Source organism: Dama dama, chromosome 12, assembly GCF_033118175.1.
Source record: "Dama dama isolate Ldn47 chromosome 12, ASM3311817v1, whole genome shotgun sequence".
Taxonomy (NCBI): domain Eukaryota; kingdom Metazoa; phylum Chordata; class Mammalia; order Artiodactyla; family Cervidae; genus Dama; species Dama dama.
Genome location: NC_083692.1, coordinates 47,968,279 through 47,988,528, shown reverse-complemented (window position 1 = coordinate 47,988,528; position 20,250 = coordinate 47,968,279). Strand labels below are relative to the sequence as shown.

General features: G+C 34.3%; 1 protein-coding gene across 7 annotated transcripts in view; it reads left to right on the top strand.

The window, feature by feature from the left end:
• Positions 1-20,250, top strand: part of NEDD4 (NEDD4 E3 ubiquitin protein ligase) — a 132,794-nt gene that overhangs the window by 70,115 nt on the left and 42,429 nt on the right. For all 7 annotated transcript variants that reach the window (XM_061157213.1, XM_061157215.1, XM_061157218.1 and 4 more), the window contains 3 exons: positions 10,000-10,050; positions 13,070-13,131; positions 15,894-15,996. In XM_061157213.1, the coding sequence (XP_061013196.1) occupies positions 10,000-10,050; positions 13,070-13,131; positions 15,894-15,996 (216 nt within the window). The remainder of the gene's footprint in view (positions 1-9,999; positions 10,051-13,069; positions 13,132-15,893; positions 15,997-20,250) is intronic.

The following is a 20,250-nucleotide window of genomic DNA, read 5'->3' as shown; positions in this document are numbered from 1 at the left end:
AACTTCTTGAATGGACTGACTCAATCTGAAGCTTTGGAAAGTCTCTGTTAGGCTGGAATCAGAAGCATCTCAGCTGTTTTCTCAACTGTCAACAACTTCATTGATCCATTTTAAAAGGATAATGTTAGTTCATCTTCTAGCACTTAATTCATTTTCAAATTAAATATCTGAGATTTTACACAGCTCTTTGGTTTCTTAGATTTATAGTCAATATATCTTTCTCAACATTGACAGCCATTTGCTAGCTGCTCATTTAGACTACAGGTACAGTTCTCTAGAGAATATTAGCTTCCATCTTCTCAAATGTTTGCCTTTTTTCTTTCCCTGGTAGCTTGGCAGACATTCCTAGAAAGAGAAGAAGTAGTATCATAATTTATTGAAGCTCAAAAGAATGAATCTCTGTGTCTATTTTTAATCAAGAATGAATATTTTTCTCTCTGAAAGGAAGATCCTTACCCCTTTTATGAGTTGTCTATAATTCCTCACTGAATTATAACTTTATATATTTTGTCCCCTTATTTTCCTTTGTTTAGAAATGCAAATTCAAAACAATGGGAAAAATTGATGAGCCCTTGATCTTTTTTGAAGGGGGGAAAGTTGTAATAAATGCAAAACCTTCTTCACTCCTGTAGTTCTCTGGTTTAGGGACATACATACGACATAAATTGCTTATGAAAGTAGGTTAGATATATTAAAATTTAATTTTGAAAATTATTATAAAATCCTGTTTATGCTTGATATGTGGTACAACCTGACAACTGTTTACTCCTGCTTTAGATTCCTTCTCTTCTGTACCATATGCTGTTTATTTAATTTTTATTTTGTAATTAATTTTTTTTAATATAGTTGCTCTTCAACGTTGTATTCGTTTCTGCTGCATAGAAAAGTGAATCAGCTATACGTATGCACATATCCTCCTTTTTTTTTTTTTTTTTTTAAATTTTCTTCCCATTTAGGTCACCACAGAGCACGGAGTAGAGTTCTGTGAGGTATACAATACTGTAGTTTTTAAATGGTTTTTGTTTGAAAAGCCTCACAGTAAATTACAAACTGCATTTCAAAGGATGTAAAGATAGAGGAACAGGTCAAGGTAAATCTTCAGCTTTCACAAGTCTGTGATGATTCTAGAGTGCTCCAAAGAAACTGAAATTCAAAGGAGGAAAATTCAAAGTGAAACTGGTTTAGGCAGTGGCTTCCCCAGACTCCCTTCCTACCCCCATCTATTAGGTTAAAATCCCTTTTAAAATGTGAGAGTTGCTAAAGGCTGTAGGATGCAAGCACTGAAATTTTCAAGCGGTGTGAAGCTATCATCAAAGAACAAGTACAGTTTGTGTCTTAGAGTTAAATCTGCCAGACAGGCTGGCTAGCCAGAGCAAGTCACGAGTTTGGTGCGGTGAGTGTTTGCTTTAAGCAAAGACATCCAGTCTCCACAGCGCTGTGATTTTATAGCATAGATCAGATTATACTGTTTGTTTAGCTAACAGCATTTTCCCCTCAACATACTAAAAATGATTAAGTCAATAAATCTTGAACTTCCAGAAAGATGTGTAAAATAAGCAGATCATAATATAGAGTGAGTCAGTATGTAAGAGGGAAGGTAGAAACTGTAAAAAGTGAAGGAAACTGCAATTCTACTTACTAAGATTTGTGTTAGAAAATAGTTAAGCTGAATTTAGCATAATTTTCATAATCCTTGTTTAATTATAATATTTAGGATGTGATATACATTCATGTAGTATGAATTTTGAGAGTAAGGATATTCATTAAAAATAACAGTTTTATAAAATTTTGAAAGCAGGAAATATATGGTTTCTTGTTTTTTTTTTTTTAAAATACTGTAAATGAGTCCATTCATAAAAGTTCTGCTTATTTTTCTCAGAGATTCACATGTGTTTATATCCTCTATGTCAAAATATTGACTTTTCATGTGTTCAAATCAAGAAAACATTTATCCTCTTAAGATAAATAGTGGAATGAGAGTTTAAATTTTACCTTATATAAAGAGGTTTTTAGATAATTTCACTTTTAGTGTCTCAGGTTCAGAGTTTTAAATTCTACTCTTCTCTTTTATGATTCTGAAATAATTCTTGACCTGTTGACTTAATTTAAATAATATAATCAATCATGGCTTGAGCATTTTATAGATAGAAATTTGTTTCTTTTTCACTGCCTGCCCCAGTTAATTTTTTTGAGGCTATTAGTGATCTCTGCAGAAGAATCATGACATTTTCACATAGAGAATTTGAAAGGTGCTGTGTGAAGGCTGTAGTTATTGAGCAAGATATTCATTTAAATGCAAACTATCTTAAATCTTTTATCTTGATCTTATCTTTGAAAACTTACATGTGCTTTTCAGCTTACTCAGGACACTACTTCCTTCTCTAACATCCAGTCATTGAGATCTGCTTCCATTTCAGATTAGTTCAGGTTAGTTTAGTGTAGTATTTATTATTAGAGAAAAATTATCTTGGATATATACAAAAAATTATAAATACAGCTTTATTTGTTGAAGCATTGCTTGTGTATGTATGCTCAGTTGTGTCCAACTCTTTGGGACTCCACCAGGCTCCTCTGTCCATGGAATTTTCCAGGCAAGAATCCTGGAATGGGTTGCCATTTCCTATTCCAGGGGATCTTCCCAATCAGGGGATCTTCCTGACCCAGGGATCGAACCCACATCTCTTGTATCTCTTGCAATGGCAGGTGGATTCTTTACCACTGTACCACCTGGGAAGCCCTGGGCAAAAGACAGAAACAACCTAAATATCTGAACTAACTAAATAAATTTCAGTATTCCATACATTGGCATATACTATATCCCCATCAAACAGGTAAAATATCTCTTTGTGGACCAAGATTGGATAAGGCATTCAGGATATTGAAGAGCAAAAAAGCAAGGTACATAAAGAGTGTATCAGAGATCACTCTGAATGGTTTCAGACACACCAAACACAAAAAATAACAGCTATTTTCTCTGGGTGGACAGAGTGTAGAGTTAGATGGATGGAGGCTAGGAATTTTTTTCTTTTAATTTTGTACCCTGTGTGTGTGTGTGTGTGTTGTTTTAAAGTGAACTTGAAAAATCATCTTGATTATAAATTGCTGATAATAGACTTGCTGATAGCTAAGTCTGAAAATTGAAACTATGTTATATTTAATGACCAGGTGTAAAGTTCATTTTTAGTGATTAAAATGTATGATTGAAATGAAAAGTTGGCTATTACAGCAGAAAACTTTGGCTCTGTTGCTTGGCTCTGGTTTAAGGAAGTGATTCTTCCTTTAATATTTTGCTCTGTACAGTAGATTTACCCTGGGAAGTTATCTGTAACTCAGATTTAGTAGAAACACTTTTTAAAGCCAAGTATTCTTCAAAGCTATGACACTTTAACATACCTGTTTTTAAAATTCTGACTTCTTTTTATAACGTTGGGTTCTTGTAAAGCTGAGCATTCAGCTGCTATGCAGGTTTATCAAAGTTAGTAAGTTTGTCTTGATAAACTTAGAGCCATGTGTATAGTTCTAATTGAAGTTTTGCAAAAATAGCAATTTGGATTTTTATCTTTTAATATTACAAAAATTGTTTTAAGAGATTAAAATTTGTATCTTTAGATATTGGAAAAAGTGTTGTTTGCTGACTAAATTGTACCCTAGATGGTTGTTTAAAATCACCTGCTGTCCTAAATTCTTTCTCAGATTTTCAGACATTCTTAAATGACTTCTGTTTTACCAAATGCAAATTTACTTTATGAAGTGAGCTGTATGCAGTTCAATATAGGAAATAATTCTTACAAAGAAATGCTTGAATATTCAGTTTGGAACAATTGGTTGGCTAGGGAAACATTAATGAACATCACAGACTGACTTGCCTTCATAGGAATGAATTTTAAACTATTGCTTTTTCTTTGTAAATGGAAAAAGAACCTCTAATTGTCCTATATTTATAGTAACCATATGTCCCAGACTTTCCAGGATAGTTCCCAGTTTTGTATTCTCCATCGCCTCAGACCATGCACATTGATTTTTAGTTTGGAAAATGTGTTCATTCTTCCAGTGTTAGAAATATGGTTCTTTGGGATCATTTCATTTTAAGTAGATGTTAAGAAGCTCATTTTAGATCACTTCTTTTAAAGAAGGAAGATATGTTGCAAGAACTCTCTAAAATGCATTTTTATATATCAGGAATACTCGAGACAGGGAATGTTTCAGGATGTGGAATTTTTTGCTCTATGCTCTTCTTCACACAGTGCAATCAATGAAAAAAGGAATGTGGGATAAGATGTTTTCTTTCTGTCCCACAGTGACCAGGCACTGCCTCTGTAATGGAGACTGAATCTCTAGGAAAGATTTATAATAAGAAAGAGGTTTTAAGAACTAAGGAGCACAATAAACACATGAAAATGTGCTCAGCATCATTGATCATCAAGGAAGTGCAAACAAACCTTAATGAGGTATCACTTCACACCTACTAGGATGGCTGTATCAAAAAGATAATAATAAGAATTGGCAAGGATATAGAGAAATTAAAACCCTCCTATAGTACTGATGGGAATGTAAAATGTGCAACCACTTTGGAAAGTCTGGCAGTCCCTCAGAAGATTAAAGAGTTACCATATTACTCAGAAACTCTACTCCTAAGAATATACCCAAGAAAAATGAAATCATGTGTCAGTACTAAAACTTGTACTAGAATATTCATAGCAGTCTGATTTATAATTGCCAAAAAATGGGAACAGTTCAAATTCAATCAACAGATAAACAATATGATATATCCATATAATGTAATATTTAGCAATAAAAAAGGAATAAAGTGCTGATAACTTGCTACAACATGAATGAACCTTGAAAACATTTCTTGTAAGTGAAAGAAGCCAGTCATAAAGAACCTCATGTATAGGACTTCATTTATGTGAAATGTCCAGAATAGGTAAAGCCATAGAGACATAAAGTAGATTGGTGGTTGCCTGGGGCTAAAGAAAGAGGAGGGAAATGGGGAGTGACTGCTGATAGACATGGATTTTCTTTTGGGGGTGATGAAAATGTTCTAAAATTGATTACAAACTTTAAGTGATTGAATTGTATAGGATGTGAATTATATCTTAGTAAAGCCATTGTTTTGTGTCTTTTGCTCATTGGTTGAGACATTCTGTTTTATAGCTGTGGTTCTCAACCAGGGACAGTTTTGCTACCCAAAGGACATTCAGCAATGCCAGGAGATATTTTTGGTCATCACAACTGATGGAGGAGTGCTATTGGCATCTAATTGGTAGAGACCTAGGATGCTGCTAAACATCCATCAGCGCATGGAACAGACCCCACAGCAACAAAAAGTTTATCTGGCTTATATTGTCAATAGTGCCCATGTTAAGAAACCCTGTTCTCTATGTGTGTTACTCTAGTGATAAGTGACATCAATGTTTTTGAAGCACTAAAAGATCATGAATCATCAAACAGATAGATGCTCACTGAATTCAGTTTACTGTGGAAAAGGCTATTCAGTAAGACTGAATCCACCAAAAATGTTTTGTTTCTTTACCTGGTTAAGCCTAAACCTAAGTTAATTAGATAATTCAGTTAACCAAAATATTTTATCCCTCAGTTATCCTGATTGAGATTTATCTGTATTTTGTTGTGTTTTACTTTGTTATTCATAGCTTCTTAAAGATCAAATTTATGGGATATAACATCTGCTTGTCATAAAAACAAAAGAAATATACCGCAGCATAGCCTTGAGGGTATCATTAAAGGCAATTTGTCCATTTCAAAAATTATCATCAGTTCATGTTCAAGAATAGGAGTATGCCCCTAAACTAAGCTAACTTGTTAGGCTTCCCTCTTCAGTCATGCTCCTTTAATGGAATGTATCTATTTGGAATGTCCAAAGACGGGTCCATGGTAAAGGGAGCAGGGATTTCACTATAATATCTAACATTGCAAATATAATGGCTAACATTTATTGAATTCTTAGTGCATACTATGTATTATGCAAAGTACCTTGTGTATATTAAATAATTTAATTCTCACAAAACCCTGTTAGAGATTCTGCTTTCTTCTCTCCTGTCTTGAATCCCCTGCATCTTTCCTTACCATGTTGTACTCCCTCATTTTGGCAAAATATATCTTCCATTACCTTAGAACACCAGTGTCTTTATTCTGCTTTCATTATTGGAAAAGATATTTTGGCTGGGTATAGAATTCTATACAGGATACATTTTTTTTTTTCTCTCAGAATTTTGAAAGCATTATTTCTTGTCTTTCAGTTTGGAGTATGATCTGTTTTGTATCTCTCAAAGCTCTTGGAATTTTTTTATCTCTGGTGCTTTGAAATATCACAGTGATGTGCCTTGCTATGGGTCTTTTCTTCAAACATTTTCCTTAATACTCAGTGAGGCCTTCCACTGTCAAAATTCATTTTCTTGAGTTTAAGGAAAATTTCTTAAAATGCCTCTTTGATTATTCCTTCCCTGTATTTTTTTCTCTCTGGAATGCCTGTTACTTAGAAGTTGACTTTTAGAATTTATCCTGTGATATCCTTACTTGGGGAATTCTGCAGTCTTTTTCTTTGGTGTTTTAGTTCTGCTTTCTGAGAAATTTCTTTAACTCTATCTTAAACGTTTAATTTCAGATAATGTTTAATTCCCAAGAGTTCTTTCTTGTTTTTTAATTGCTTCTTTTTTTATAACTTTGTATCCTGTTTGCTAGATGTTTGTCTCTTATCTCCAAGAACATTAATTAGTTTTTCTCAAGTATTTCTCCTTCAGTCTGACTTAATTCTTATTCATTTGAGTCCCTTCTAGCTGCTGTTTTTCGGATTAGCCCTCTTTTTTTTTCTTGTAATAAACTTTCCTCAAATGTTTAATCATCTTTAACTGTCCATAATGTGTAAGATTCAGGGTTTTTGCCTGCTGATATGATGCATTGAGAAGTGCACAACAGCATTTTTATAGTATTCTTACCAAAAAATGCATAACCTAAATTCAACCATGAAGAAACAATACACAAACCCAAATTGAAGGATATCCTATAATTAGCCAGTACTCTTTTAAAATGTCACGATTATGGAAAACAAAGAGACTGAGGTACTTTCCAGATTAAGAAACTAAGGAGACATGGCAATTAAATGTAATGTATGATCCTAGATTAAACCCTGGACCAAGACTAGTAAGATAGTTTGTGAAATTTGAGTAAGATCTGTAGATTAGTTAATGTTATTCCTGGTTTTTTTATGCAACTCAATAACAAAAAACAAACAATCCAATTTAAAAATGGACAAAGGCTACAAATAGATGTTTTTCCAAAGAAGACATACAGATGGCCAACAGACACTTGAAAAGATGTTCATTATAACTGATAAGAAAATGCAAATCAAAAGTATAATGAGGTATATAATCTCACACACATCATAATGCTTGTTTTCAAAAAGACAATAGCAAGTGCTGCCAAGGATGCAGAGATGAGGAACCCTTATGCACTGTTGGTAGGAATGTAAATTGGTACAGCCACTATGAAAAACAGTATGGAGATTTCTAAAAAAATTGAAACTAGAACTGCCATATGATTTAGCCATTCCATTTTGGGGTATTTCTCCAAAGAAGAAAAAAATACTAACTTGAAAAGATACATGCACTCTCATGTTCAAAAATACACACACACACACACCCACCCACACCCACACCATGGAATATTATTCAGCCATAAAAACAGAATTAAATCTTGCCATTTGCAACACCATGGATGGACCTCGAGGGCATTGTGCAAAGTGAAATAACTCAGAGAAAGACAAATAATGTATGCTGTCACTTATATGTGGAATCTAAAAACAAAACAAGCAAAAACCAAGCTTATGCAGAACAGATTGGTGGTTGTCAGAGGCAGGGGATGAGGAGTGGGGTAAATCGGTGAAAGGAGTCAAAAGATACAGACTCACAGTTTTAAAATAAATAAGTCATGAGGACTTACTGTACAGCATGGTAACTATAGCTAATAATACTGTATCACATATTTTAAAGTTGCTAAGAGAGTAAATCTTAAAAGTTCTCATCATAAGAAAAAAAAAATCTGTAACTATGCTTGGTGACCAATGTTAACTAATTTTGTAATGGTGATTATTTTGCAGTATATACAAATATTGAATCATTATGTTGTACATCTGAAACTCATATAATGTTGCATGTCAATTATTCCTTAATTTAAAAAAAATTAAGTATGTGGATGGATACATTCAAGAAAGTCTCAGAGAAGTTACTTAACTTAATCCTAGTTCCCCTGGTGAACTAGGATTGGAAGGGGAGGAGCTAGAATCAGAGGGTCAAGGTTTTCATTAGCCTGCGTGTGTGCTAAGTTGCTTCAGTTGTGTCCGACTCTTTACGACCCTATGGACTGTAGCCTGACCCATCTCCTCTGTCCATGGGGATTCTCCAGGCAAGAGTACTGAGTGGGTTGCCATGCCCTTCTCCAAGAGATCTTCCTGGCCCAGGGATCAAATCTGCATTTCTTATGTCACCTGCATTGCCAGACTGGTTCTTTACCACCAATGCCACTCATAAACTTACTTTAAATCGATTAAGATTATGGGTGACAGATATTTACAGTCTGTTTTATATATATATATATATATATGTTTTTTTAAAAATTAAAAAAGCTTAAGAATAAAAGATTGAGTAAACAGAAGGGTTAATATTTCCTCTAAAAAGGGTTTGCCTAGTTTTGATCATTGTGTTACAGTTATGTGAGATGTTAATATTTGGGGAAGCTGCAAACTTTATTCTGAAAATATTTTTCTACCTTACCTTCTTTCTCTGTCTCTCTCTTTTTCTCTTCTCTTTTCCTTCCTCCCTTCTCCTTTCTGGAACTTCACTACCATATATATTACACTGCTTGGTATTTTACCACAAGTCCTCTTTTTTTATATTATATAAATTCTATTGATGTATCTTCAGGTTCACAGAACTTTTCTCTAGTCATTTTCAATCATATGTTAAGCCGATCCACTGATCTTCAATTCGTATATTGGATTTTTTAGTTATATATGGATTTCAAGCTATACATTTAACTCACTTTTATAATTTCCATTTCATTTTATATTTTTAATTGCTTTTATAGATTCCCCATATATTTGTTTATTATGACCTTGTTTTCCATTTTATGTCCTTGAACATCTCTGTAATAGTTACTTTAACTTTCCTTTCTGCCAGTTCCAAGATCTGGCTTATCTTGTTATCCATTTCTATTAATTACCTTTTGCTTCTGAGTCCTATTTTTCTATTTCTTAGTATGTTTAGTGACTTATATTGTATTTGGACTGTGTAAGTGGCGCATGATGAAGACTTTGAGTTTGATCATCTTTCCGCGAAAAGATTTTTGTTGTAGCAGGTTGGTGACTGAATTCTAAATGCTAGCTTCCCTAGGAAAACATCAACTGTGAAATCTATACTGAATCCTTTCAGCCTTTAGGAATTTGGGTAGAGTTTATACATAGATCTAGAGGGACTCTCATGGCTTCTTCCTTTTGGGAGTTGTCCCCCTCACTTTCCAGTTAGACTGTTGACTTCAAGTTTTCAGACTCCTCAAATGAGTAAGATTTCAGATTTCTCTTTGAGTCCCAGTCATTCAGATGAATTGTGGCGTATTGCCAGGTGAAAAGCCACGTAAACAGGAATCCTACCGAGTACAGTTCATTCTTTCAAGGACTGACTTCTTTTTAGTTTCCGCTTGCTTTTGGTCATTCAGTGTTGCTTTCAAATAGTTGTTTAATATATTTTCAGAGTATATAGTTATTATCTTCAGAAGGCTCAATGTAATTTAGTCTATTCTGCCATTACCAGAAGTTGTACCATATCACCTTTTATTTTCCATTGATTTTTTCATAGATATTTCATAGGGTTCAACAAAGAAACACAAAAAAACTTCTATATATTTTTATGAATGATGACAATAGATATCAAAGTTTTCCAGAAATATCAAGCATATTACTAATGTTATTTTTTTTTTTTTCTTTTGTAGACAAGAGATGATTTCCTAGGTCAAGTGGATGTTCCTCTTTATCCATTACCGGTTGGTATCGATGTCCATGATTTTACTTTTTATGTTTATTCTTTTTATTTTAATAAATCCTTAACAGATACACAGTATAGTAAATGTAAAAATATGATTTGTAAAATGTGTACTGCTATTAATTCTTGAGCCTCTTATTTTCTGAAAATATCTCAATTTTCCATTTTAATTTGAAGATTCCCTTATATGAACCCCAGTAAGAAATAGAGATGGGAGGGGAATTTGGGGGAGATTGGAAATACTATATGTATGGCTGGATCACTTTGCTATGCACCTGAAAGTATCACAACATTGTTAATTGGATATATTCCAATATGGAAAAAAGACAACCTCTTTAACAAGTGGTGCTGGGAAAACTGGTCAACCACTTGTAAAAGAATGAAACTAGAACACTTTCTAACACCATACACAAAAATAAACTCAAAATGGATTAAAGATCTAAATGTAAGACCAGAAACTATAAAACTCCTAGAGGAGAACATAGGCAAAACACTCTCCGACATAAATCACAGCAAGATCCTCTATGACCCACCTCCCAGAATATTGGAAATAAAAGCAAAACTAAACAAATGGGACCTAATGAAACTTAAAAGCTTTTGCACTACAAAGGAAACTATAAGTAAGGTGAAAAGACAGCCCTCAGATTGGGAGAAAATAATAGCAAATGAAGAAACAGACAAAGGATTAATCTCAAAAATATACAAGCAACTCCTGCAGCTCAATTCCAGAAAAATAAATGACCCAATCAAAAAATGGGCCAAAGAACTAAACAGACATTTCTCCAAAGAAGACATACAGATGGCTAACAAACACATGAGAAGATGCTCAACATCACTCATTATTAGAGAAATGCAAATCAAAACCACAATGAGGTACCATTACACGCCAGTCAGGATGGCTGCTATCCAAAAGTCTACAAGCAATAAATGCTGGAGAGGGTGTGGAGAAAAGGGAACCCTCTTACACTGTTGGTGGGAATGCAAACTAGTACAGCCGCTATGGAAAACAGTGTGGAGATTTCTTAAAAAACTGGAAATAGAACTGCCATATGACCCAGCAATCCCACTTCTGGGCATACACACTGAGGAAACCAGATCTGAAAGAGACATGTGCACCCCAGTGTTCATCGCAGCACTGTTTATAATAGCCAGGACATGGAAGCAACCTAGATGCCCATCAGCAGATGAATGGATAAGGAAGCTGTGGTACATATACACCATGGAATATTACTCAGCCATTAAAAAGAATTCATTTGAACCAGTCCTAATGAGATGGATGAAACTGGAGCCCCTTATACAGAGTAAAGTAAGCCACAAAGATAAAGAACATTACAGCATACTAACACATGTATATGGAATTTAGAAAGATGGTAACGATAACCCTATATGCAAAATAGAAAAAGAGACACAGAAATACAGAACAGACTTTTGAACTCTGTGGGAGAAGGTGAGGGTGGGATGTTTTGAAAGAACAGCATGTATATTATCTATGGTGAAACAGATCACCAGCCCAGGTGGGATGCATGAGACAAGTGCTCGGGCCTGGTGCACTGGGAAGACCCAGAGGAATCGGGTGGAGAGGGAGGTGGGGGGGGATCGGGATGGGGAATACGTGTAAATCTATGGCTGATTCATATCAATGTATGACAAAACCCACTGAAATGTTGTGAAGTAATTAGCCTCCAACTAATAAAAAAAAAAAAATTTTTTTAAATTTTTTAAAAAAAGGCCTAAATGCACTTAGAAGGTATGACAAGAGCCTGAATTAAAAAAAAAAAAGAAAGAAATAGAGATCCCCTGAAGTTGGTTGACATCATGAAAGCATTGTTTGAGGAAGATCAGTTTGAAAATATTTTACTGAAAAACTAGACTGGGGAAAGCTTAGTTTCACAGAAAGAAACTGATAATTACAACAACATGGGCATGAAAGTGAATCTGGACCAAGCATATAGCAACAGAAGGGAACAGATTCAGGAGATATTTCATTACATGATATTATTGGACCAGGAGCTCTAGTTGAAATAAACAAAAAAGCAGAAAGTAAAGATAATACATGTTGAACTTGGGAGATAAGGGTGGTATCTCAAGCAAAAAGAGTAGGCGGAAAGCCTTTGTTTTTTTAAGATATGGTAAGTTTATTTTTGGCCATATTGCATAGCAGTAGAAAACAAGAAAAATGAAACTTAAAGCAGGCAACTGAAGAGGTATAAAAGTAAATTGTGTAGGGAAAAGGGTCTGGAAGGATTGAGAGTTATCACTGCTGAGGTAACTGCAGAATCTCTGAGAAGGATGGACTGTCCAAATGAGAGGGATGAAAGCGTTGAAGGCCAAACACTGAAAGTTCATCAGTGCAGTTCTGTCAGGGGAGAAAGGGAAGACAGACCAAGAAAATACAGAAAAGAACCAAGTGAAATGTTGTCATGAGAATTTAAGAGTTTCTAGATGTAATGGGTAGTTTAACAATGTCAAATGCAGCAGAGAAGTAATGAATAATAAAAACAAAGGACTGTTGAACTTGTTAAGAAAGAGAAGTAGTAATTCTTGATCAATCTTTTCAGATGTTTATTGTCTCTCTACAGTCTTTAGACATTGCAAACTTTTAATAATGAATTTAATTCAGTCTTATTTTCCAAGCTGCTTACTTACTTTCTTTGTTCTCCTAGAATTGCCTCTGTGGTCTAACCACGCCAACATTTTATTGAATACATATTCCATATTCTTTTGGGGCGCAAACACACTAACCACTCTCTAGTGTTTTTCTGCTTTCACCCTCCTTTTGGCTTCACGAACACCTGCTCAGATAGTTTTATACTGACTTGTGCTGCCAGGAGCAATTCCGACAGTGCAGGAAAGTGAAAAGTACTGTCAAATCACCAATTGTAACCATTTAATAAGCTAAATCTACTTTTTTCTGACTTCTAACTTCAGTTATGCCTTAGGTCATAGTTTATGAATATTCTTGAAAAGTATAAATTTTCGTTGTTATAGATATATCTTAAAAACCCACTGTTTTATTCTAGACAGAAAATCCAAGAATGGAGAGACCATATACCTTTAAGGATTTTGTTCTTCATCCAAGAAGGTTAGTAAATATAAAATAATAGCTTATGAAGGTTTTTTAAAAATATCATTATACTTTACAGTAGCCTCTTTGGAAAATCAGTTTAAACCTTTGTAAATAAGCTACTTTTAAATATTAGTTTTTTAAACTTTGTTGCTGTTTCTGATTAAAAAGTAATTTCTGGTGATTTAGTGGTTCGGACTTCGCCTACCAATGCAGGGGGTGCAGGTTTGACTCCTGATCAGGGAGCTAAGATCTCACATGCCTCACAGCCTAAAAACCAAAACATAAAACAGAAGTAATATTATAACAAATTCAATTAGGGCTTTAAAAATGGTCCACCTCAAAAAATCAAAAAAAGTTATATATGCACAGTACAAAAATTCTGAAAATGATCATACCCCTTTGGGAAGGACTTTTCTCCCTAATATTTATCAGACTAGAAGAATGAAATATGTCATTAATTTATATGTATTTTATATCTTATACTGTGTGTAATTTTGTCATACTGTGTTTTGAAAAATTGCAAACATCAGTTTATCTAAGAAAAAATACCTAGGGAGTTCTCTGGTGGTCCAGTGGTTAGAACTCCATACTTAACTGTCATAGCCCCAGTTCAGTCCCTGTAGGGGAACTAAAATCCCCTAAGCTGCGTGGCACAGTCAAAAAAAAGAATCCAACTTGATACGAAAACATTTTCAAGGAAATGTAACTACATTTTGCATACTTTCGTTTAAAAAAATTTCAGAAAACTCAAATATTTAGAGAAAATAACATGAGTAAAGACTGTAATTTAAAACTCAAATAGCATGTTCATAATTCCACTTTCCTAAACCAAATTACTTGATTTTTGTCAAAAACTTTTAAGTTTAAGCTTTAAATAAAGCACCTTTTGATCTTCTGTACCACATAATCTAGTAAAATCTAGTTAAGACATGTGTGAGAATTTACTGACAAAAAGGTCGAAGTAAAGCCAAGGAAGGACATCTGTGCAAAACTATTTGTTTTCTCTTTAAAACTAGAAAATGCAAATAAACTTAGTAAAATTTTTTATTAAAAATGTAAATATTCATTGTAATATAAATTTAATATAAATTTAAATAAAGGGAACAGTGGTCTTTGTGTTCGTATTTTCTGTCTATAAGAGAAGTCACATTTAATTTCTGTAGAAGTCGTGCAATGTGAGTCCCTTTTCTTGCTTTAATTTTGAACTGATTGTGACATCTGTATACCAAGAATAACTAAATAGTTCTTCTCTTATTTGGTTGCCCTAGTAACCTGCTTTTCAATTTGTTGAATGCTCTCTGGTGTCTTTATCTTTAAAACACTATAACAGTTTACATCTTCTGTCTGCACTGGGTATTGCTGCAAGTGCAGAAAGAGTTTTATCCAAATACATTCTTAGATTTTTTGTTGAACATCAATAGATTTAAACTCACAGGCTTATTATCTGGCTGGAAAAACATAATAAAACCTATCATTGTAGAGAAACTCTCCCGTAAAATATTACCTGAGTAAGTTTTCTGTATCTGTCTTTTATAAGAAGTCATAGAGTGTTCATACCTCCTTGACTATGGAGACACGAGTCACATTAGTGGTCTGGAAATAAGCATCAGGGGGTTTATTGACCAGTCAGGGAAGGACACTTTCCAAATCCATGAGAACTGTGCAGAGAACAACTAAAAAGAATAAGAGTGGCATAGGGGAGTACCTCTTGAAGACAGGAGCAAAGATTAGGACTCTTATGTCTTATTACATAACTGAAATCTATAAAAATTATTCAAAAAACTGATATATAAAGCCATGACAAGTAAGGATTTCCTAAGTAAACAGAGTGCTATTATAGAATTAGTGGGAGCAATAGACAGAGTTAGGTCTTAAGTTAGAATCTTAAGAAAGACAGGTTTTTTTTAAAAACTTGAATGAGGGGACTTCTCTGGTGGTCCAGTGGTTAAGACTCCATGCTCCCAATGCAGAGGGCATGGGTTTGATCCCTGGTCAGGGAACTAAGATCCCACATGCCGTGGGTATGGCAAAAATAAATTTAAATTTTTTTTTAATTAAGTATTACTACTCTGGGCAGCAACCCTTAACTTAGACAACTCATTTTTCTAAGAGGTGGTATGAGATACAGTATGACAGTAGATTAGATAAATTACTATATGACAGATTCAAACAGCTGTCAAAGACATTAGGTTTCAGATAGTTATCTGACCTTGCTCTCTACTTTTCTGTTATCTTATACAACATGGCTAGATTATTATCCCTAAATCACGTCTGTGAGGATGCCTTTCCCTATCCTCCAAATTGTATGCAAAATAAAATCTAAAAGTTCTGCTTCATATAGACATCATCAGTTGGACCATTCCCACCTCCTTTATATACCCTGTAATTCAGCCAGTCTCAACTACTTCCATTTCCTTAACTGCACCCCCGGTTTCCCATCTATTTCCTTATTTTTGCCCTTTTCTCTACTCTTATGCCTTTCCCTGACTGCCATAGATCAAAATCCTCCCCAGTCTTCTAGCCCACCTCAGATACGAGCTTCTCTTTGAAGATGTCTCTGATCTTTCACTTAAACTTCCACAGTTCCTTATTTATCTCATAACAATTATTTATTTATGGATGTTTCTTTTTCTCCACCATCTATTCCTTTTTCTTCTGCATTGAAACTTGTCTTGAATCTCTCCTAGTAAGCTAGTAGATGTTCAATGAACTTTTATTGAATGAATGGTTTTCTCCTTAGTGTTAAAGTTGTGTGAATTATTATTTTCTTTCTACAGTCACAAATCAAGAGTTAAAGGTTATCTGAGATTAAAAATGACTTACTTACCTAAAACCAGTGGCTCAGAAGACGATAACACAGAACAGGCTGAGGAATTAGAGGTGAGATTTTATAAATATTTGGTTAAACTAAGAAGAAATTTCTTATTTTACTATACTCTAAAGAAAAAATAACTACTTAATAAAGTTAAATGTGTGCAATAAAAATTACTTCCCTAGACATTTGTTTATTTTACTCAAGAATTTGTTAAACATTTCTTTCCTCTAAGGATATTTCTGTGAAATGAATGGCCATTACTGATGGCATTCTTAAAGCTTAAGGAATACAGATTACAATGTTTATGAATGAAAGCATTTGTTGTAATTAAGTCATTAACTGTTTCTAGTTTTTCAGAGTTTTCTAAAACCATGTCATGTGCCCCCTCTATTAAAGTAAGAACACAATTTATTGTTTGAAAGTTAAATATATGGAAAATTTGAAGATGCTAATTAGGAACTCCTTTATGAAATGTAATTCCTGTTACTTTTCCTATCATGGTTGGGGTGGGTATGGGAGGGCTCATAGAAAAGGAGACTAAGAGAGAGAGAAAAAAAATTCTAGTGATCTAATAAAAAGCCACATTAATTGGGGGCCAAAAGAAGGTAACCGTCTTCATGGGTGACAGGATAAGAGGCAGTCCAGTCAAGGATTTGGGCAGAGTCCCATGCATTTGGGTAAGTGAAGAAGAGGCAGAGAACATGTATTTGGAATAGAATTGGACAGGGACTTGGAGCCTGGAGTCCTAGTCGCAAGCTCTGCTGTTTGTGAGCTGAGTGACCACGTGAGCCTCAACCCTCTCTGGACTTCAGGTTCTTCCTTTGCAGAGTGACAGGGTGTACTGCTACCCTCTAGGGTTTCTTCCAGCACAAAAAGTTCGTAATCTGAAGAGGGAACAAAAACATTTGCCCCTTGAGGTTCCCACTTAACAAACATTATCATCAGAAGGTAGCACCTTATTCTAACCACATTGACTGCACCCTTGCTCTGGCATTGGTTTGCTTTGGAGGGGTTGTGTGTATGCCTCTTCTCAGGAGTCCTGCTTTTGTGATGAAGGGACTGCTAAAGTCTCCAGAAGGACCGTCAGGATGAGGGACCCTTCCCCAGGGCTGGGCTCTGCATCACACACCCAAACATCTTGAGAAAATTTGATAACAAGCAGTGCTTTTGAGACAAAGATTCCTGGGAATTTTTTTTTATATGCACTAATGAGATTTTACTTTGTGGGGGAATCTATAACAACAGAAAGAAAGAACTTTTTTCTTTGAATAGTTAGCCTTATTACTCTGGTGATCAAAGAAACTTAATATCCTCTCTCACGTCTAATGCCCTTATTTGATACCTTCTTTTTTTCTTTTTAGTTTTTCTGTGATGTGTCATATAATAATCTTTTTTTTTTTAATTTAGAAATTTATTGAGTTGAATTTTCTCTCTAACTGGCATTTTAGTGCACAGGGAAACCTGAATAATGGAATTCTGTTTGAAATGAAGGATGTCTGCTATAAAGAAAGAAAATTCTTTATTTAGTAACTTAAAAAATTTTAACAGCATTTCATTATTTGGCAACCTGCTCCAAGTTTTGCCCACATGCATGTATCACAGGTACCTTATTCACAGTTCAGTTTCTGTGGGTAGAGCTGCTTCGCTTCATTTTGTGGTCTCATGTCTCAAGTTTGAATTCCCTCAGAATGCACCTTATAATTTCAGTAGATGTAAGCATGTAGGAGTTTATTTATGAAAGGCCCTAGGAATTCAAACACATGAATCTGTGCTTATTTATCTTCTGTGTAGCTAATGACCAGAGAAGTCTTGTCTTTGACATCTGGTTTGTGACTGAATATGTAAAATCCTACCATTTAAAGAAAACAGTTGTAATTTTCAAAAGAGGCTCACTCTTAGGCAGTGTGTACCCTGGTAGGATAAAGTTTGGTAAAGTGTGACTATAGTACATAATTATGTAATATTTTTTTTGTACCCCTTGTAACTTTAGGTTTAGCTCTATGTATTTTATGTGATTACTACATAATAATGTTTGCTGTACCTCTGAATCCTTTCTTTTTGACCATCTTTGACTGTTAAATTGTGGGCAGTTGCACGTTAGCTTTGCGGTTAGTAATTAAGTAACATACATTGATCCTTAGAAAATTATTTTGTGAAGAATATTAGCTGATACATGTTTAATAGGGAGGCATTCTATACTGAAAATGAAAACCCATTCTTTCTAAACAATGTTCATATTTAGAAATGGGTAAACAAATGGGTAACTATGCTTCTTCCTTGAACTGAAACAGGTTTTTAAAAAATAAGCCCTTAATTAAATTAGTTTTTTTCCCCTCCAGAAGTTTACTTGCATAACATAAACTCAATAAAAAGACCTTTAATAGAGAAATCTTTTAAGAAGATTCTAAAATATTTTTGGTACCATTTTCTAAGCTCTGAATATTTTTATAATCCTTTATAGCAGTAGGGAGGACCTTTTTATTAATGAATTTTATTAATCTGTAGAAATATAATCAGTGACCATATTTTTAAAAATTGGTCCTTTTTTTCCAAGAGGTTGAAATATAAAAATTCAACTCACATACTTTTAAAATTGAGACCAGAGAAATAAAATGTGATTTGATATGTACAAGACTGATTTTTAGGTATATAGTTCTTCTATCATGATCATTTAAAGGAAAGGAAACGAGAGAGAGAAGGAAGGTAAACACAGATGGAGAGGAAAGGTAGAGGGAAGGGAAAGAGAATGGAGTTCCTGGCAATAAAAAGAAAGAAATAAAATTAGCGAGATGTCAGTTCCTACAGAAGAGATAAAAGGAAAAAAAAAAGAATGAGAAAGAGAAGGAATCTGTTTTACTTCTCATCCATATCTCTTTTCCTGGAATAATTTTGTCTGTCTTCCCCTCTCCTATGCCTCACCTTCCATTCCACCTCAGTCTATAACCCTCTCCTTGGAACTAGCCAAAGATCAACCCTGCTGCAACCTTATCCTGTTCTGTCTGCTGCCAGAAAACGATTGTTTTCTTCCCGAGGTCTCCCTGACCCTTCCTGTTCAGACCCCACCTTCCAAGAGAGAAGAATTCTCTTCTGTCTTCTAAACCATCAATTGGCTGGCCCAGCAGTCCTCCAATGCTAGATCCCCAATGTCTAGGGGGAAAAAAAAAGACTCTATATATATTAAGGAAATTAGTTTTTACCTGTTATTATGGCACCAAATATGTTCCCCAGTTTGTCTCTCTCTCTTTTTTTTTTTTTTCACTTTTATTTAGTAGTTTTTGCCATGTACAAATTTGGGGGATTATAATCAAATCACTCAGCCTCTTAGGCCATCTGGGTTTGATGTCATACTTAATGGATTTTTTACTCTTAGAATATACTTTTTTAATATCCCTAGATTTGTTCTAATACATTTTGGTTTTACTTTGTAATATTTTAAATATTGCTCAATCTGTAACATTCTGGTTACAAGGTATGAAGTAGCAGTCCAAATAATTTTTCCTTTTTTTTCCTAAGTAATTTGCTTATCTTCCCACAGATTTGAGATGCCTGTATCATAAACTGAATTCTATAAATTGGATTCTCTTTCTTAGCTTTCCAATTATATTAATTAATTGTGGTTTATGGTATGTTTTATCTGATAAAGTTTATCTTCACTCTTTTTTGGAATTGTGCCGATTATTTTTGCTTGTTTTTGTGTCTATTTGAATTTGAAAATTGCTTTGTCATGTTATTTTAAAAAATCCATGATGTAGTCTTATTTAAATCTTGACAACTTTATAAATTAACTTGGGGAGAATTGATGTCTTTGTGAGATTAAATCTCCCTGGCCAAGATCACATTGTCTTTTTGTTCACTCAGGTCTTCTCTTGTGTACCTTTTAGGAGAGTTTTCAAGTTTTCATTGATAGTTTATTTATGCTTCCTAACCATATCGGTGTTTAGCAGAACCGTTTCCTGACTGCCTTCTCTGTTTTGAGGTTTCTTGTATAAAATCATGTCATTAACCCTTGCTACTTTTTTCAAATAATTCCTTACTCTAACTACCCTAGCTAAGGTTTTTTTGTATGTTTGCCTCTGTCTAGTCTCAGAGGAAATTTCCAGTGCCTTCCTAGCATATAAACAAAACAAAACTTTCTTTCTTTGGCTGTTTTATGACTTGACCAAAATGCCATTCCATGGTCCAGAGGAGAAAGAGAAAAGTCAGACCAGAGAATCATAATGTCTTTTCAATCACCATTTCTAAATCATTTGCCCTTCCCTACCATGCCTCTACATGTTTGACCTTCATACAGCAATTTTTTTCAGGTTTCAGAGAGTTAT